General features: G+C 49.5%; 1 protein-coding gene across 1 annotated transcript; it reads left to right on the top strand.

Annotated features, from left to right (window-relative positions):
• Positions 1–476: 476 nt before the first annotated feature.
• On the top strand, positions 477–1,112 carry LOC138771911 (uncharacterized). The gene has a single exon (XM_069951913.1). It carries the CDS (start codon positions 477–479, stop codon positions 1,110–1,112), a length of 636 nt encoding a protein of 211 aa, XP_069808014.1.
• Positions 1,113–3,772: the final 2,660 nt, after the last annotated feature.

Here is a 3,772-nt window from a genome sequence, read left to right as displayed (position 1 = left end):
TTTACAGAAACCGGGATCAGATTCCAAAACCTTCAGTATCCTGCAGTGACCAGGGCCCCGCAGTGATCATGGCTGCCCATTCTCCATCCACTTCCACCAGACAATAATCTGTTAGATGGAATCGATGGTTAATGATTGCTGGGAGCATCTACGTGGAGAAGGATGGGATACGAGGTGACGGTGATGATGTATACGCCGCGTTCACACTGATACATTAAAAGAATCATTAGTCCAGCTCCACAATGATGCTCATTCTTCACCGGGATGAGACCTGCGTCTTGTTTATGGTGGGAGCTCCAGATACACATCGATTCCTGAAAACTTCATGATTCATGGCGTGTCCAAACTGCCTGGAGCTCTGCTGCCACCAAGTGGCCATGTCCTGGCATTACGTATTGTATGTAACAAAAGCTGCAGAGAACGAAGGATGGAGCCCTCTGACCCATCCCTCCGACCCATCCCTCTGACCCATCCCCATGCCTCCGACCCATCCCCCTCCCTCTGACCCATCCCCATGCCTCCGACCCACCCCCATCCTTCCGACCCATCCCCATGCTTCCGACCCATCCCCATTCCTCCGACCCATCCCCATCCCTCGGACCCATCCCCATGCCTCCGACCCATCCCCATCCCTCTCACCCATCCCCATGCCTCCGACGCACATGCCTATCCCTCCGACCCATCCCTATGCCTCCGACCCATCCCCATGCCTCCGACCCATCCCCATCCTTCCGACCCATCCCCATGCCTCCGACCCATCCCCATCCCTCCAACCCATCCCCATGCCTCTGACCCATCCCTCTGACCCATCCCCATGCCTCCGACCCACATGCCCATCCCTCCAACCCATCCCCATCCCCCTGACCCATCCCCATGCCTCCAACCCATCCCCATGCCTCCAACCCATCCCTCAGACCCATCCCTCCGACCCATCCCCATCCCTCCGACCCATCCCCATCCCTCAGACCCATGCCTCCGACCCATCCCCATCCCTCCGACCTATCACTATCCCTCTGACCCATCCTCATCCCTCCGAGTCCGACCCATCCCTCCAACCTATCCCCATGCCTCCGACCCATCCTCATCCCTGCGACCCATCCTCATGCCTTTGACCCATCCCTCTGACCCATCCCCATGCCTTCGACCCACATGCCCATGCCTCCAACCCATCCCCATGCCTCCGACCCATCCCCATGCCTCCAACCCATCCCCATGCCTCCAACCCATCCCTCAGACCCATCCCCATCCCTCAGACCCATCCCCATGCCTCCGACCCATCCCCATCCCTCCAACCTATCCCCATCCCTCTGACCCATCCTCATCCCAACATGTCCACACTTGTTTGTTGCATTATACTTGGTGTATTATAACTAGCACTGTATACTTGGTGCAGTATACTGGGTGTATTATTCCTGGTGTATTATACCTGGTGTATTATACCTGGTGCAATATACTTGTTGTATTATACCTGGTGCATTATACTTTATACTGTGTAGCAGGTGTACATCTTTGCATGGTTTACGTTTGGCATAAACCATGATAAGTTAGGCACAGGAGGAGGCCATGCCGCCTCCTGCCTTGTTATTATATATATATAACTGATATATTATACCTGGCACACTTCACTGGGTGCAATACACCTGGTGCATTATACTTGGTGTATTATACCTGGTGCACTATAGTTTATAGTTATTGCAATATACTTTGGGTAACATACCTGTTGATTTATTCCTAGTGCCTTATACTTGGTGTATTATACCTGTTGCATTATATTTGGTGTATTTTACCTGGTGCATTATACTTGGTGTGTTATACCTGGTGCATTATATTTAGTGTATTATACCTGGTGCATTATAGTTGTTGTAGTATACCTTGTGTAATATACCTGGTGATTTATACCTAGTGCATTATACTTGATGCTGTATTTGTGCTGTATTGTACGTGGTGTATTATGTTGTGTGATAATTATAGTTGTGGAGGGATCCCTCCCTTTCTATAGGCTCCTACCACTGTTTTATAAGTAATGTAGAAAAATATGCAAATTTTTGCATAAATTTTGCTCCTCTTCTCTACGGATGATAAAAACATCCGGTTGGTTCTGTGCTTTGCTTCCAGCCTGCTCTGTGCGGGATTCATCTCAGAGGCCATACAGCTGTATAACCCGCTGGTCTCGAATAATCACCGGCCCCGTCTACGCGATGCTGTGTTTAATAATAGCCCATAACTCAGCCTCCCGCTCCAGATGTTTCTGCTGAGACGTAATTGATGATCTACCGGGGGACGGGATACATGCACTAAAACAATTTTCCAGGTGTAGACCCCATTGAAGTCCCGGGGTTAAGTACATGAACGCAGCTCCCTACGGTCAGCCCCCGTACGTATAAGAAAACACATTTCTAGATTTCCAGTCCTGCGATCGGCGATTGTTCATTGTGAGGCGGCACGGCGTGGTGAGTGCGAGGAACACGGTGACTTTTCAGCAGCCGGGCCGTACACCCGGCCAAGACTTCCAAAGTAATCGTAGTCGGAAATGCAAGAACTAATTTGGCTTGAGGGAAAATAAATGGCACTGTATCCACTTCCAGGGATTGTTGGGGGGGAGATTTACCACACTCTCGGTGGGTTCCCGGCGTCTGATCATCTGTTACTGTAGCTAGAGGGCTCCATATGCAATGGGGCCCTTCTACTTGGGGGCCACTGATCCACCATATACATAATAAACTATAGACAGGGCAGAGTGGAGAGCAGCTGTGAAGAGTGTCTCTTGCCCTGAAGGACCTGTAGTTTGAACAGGTTACTTTAGCTGAAATGGGCAACTACATAAGGAAATCATACTAACTGGGATTTCCATCGAAACTGTCACAGGAAACCTGAGGGTGTATACAGGAGCATAACAATCGACATGAAAGCCAATCAGTCCCGTCTGTTGCTGGAAGAAAGCCTGTAAGAAAGATGGTGGGCCAGGGGGCATGTAGGAAAAAAGCAACTTCTCCAACCCTGGATGAAGACTTGAGATGAAGACGGACTGTGCAGCACAGACCCACAAAACCTCAGCGGTAGTCGCACCTTGGGTGGTTGGTACTGCATCTCTGCATGCAGGAACAGGTTAGGCTCCTGGAAGAAACGCACTCTTTGTCTTGCTTGTTGTGGATGAAGAAGACACAGAAGAACCCCTGAGTCTGCACTATACATCCTATATAGACTACAGAGGGAGTTTCACATTGGTGGAGAGAGGTCTAAGGTAACTCAAGCACTGATTGGCTCTGGGAGATTAGGAGATACTTGGTTGAAACTGATGGGTCGGGAGAGGGAGGTGACCAGACTTACTGTCTCTGCAGGCAGGTGGTACAGCGATACATCATGTTAACCTTTGCATAAACCTTCAGTACTTGTCAGTGAATGTCATAAAATGCAGTAAGAATCATCAGGGGACACTGCACAGGCATTATGGGAATTGTAGTTCTGGAACAGCTGGTGGGCAGTAGTTAGATTACTATGATTTATATGGTGGCACAATATCAACACTGTATGCCCTCAGGACTGTGAGGCTGGACTTCCATCATTGTATAGTGCTGATATAAACATAAAAAATATGCCATCTCTGGTCAGATTAAAGGGTTTCTCCACCTAGTGGTTGGAGTAAGGTACAGCGGCTTACTGTCCTAACTGTGACACTTAGGGGTTATCCAGCGCTACAAAAGCATGGCCACCGCTCTTGTCTCCAGTTTGGGGGCAGGTTTTGTAACTCAGTTCCACTGAAGTGAATGGAGAT

This window comes from Dendropsophus ebraccatus, chromosome 14, assembly GCF_027789765.1.
Source record: "Dendropsophus ebraccatus isolate aDenEbr1 chromosome 14, aDenEbr1.pat, whole genome shotgun sequence".
NCBI lineage: Eukaryota > Metazoa > Chordata > Amphibia > Anura > Hylidae > Dendropsophus > Dendropsophus ebraccatus.
This window is presented reverse-complemented; position numbering and strand designations above follow the sequence as displayed.

Excerpts from the sequence above, each read along its gene's own strand:
- LOC138771911 (XM_069951913.1), top strand. The coding sequence starts at position 477 with ATGCCTCCGACCCATCCCCCTCCCTCTGACCCATCCCCATGCCTCCGA.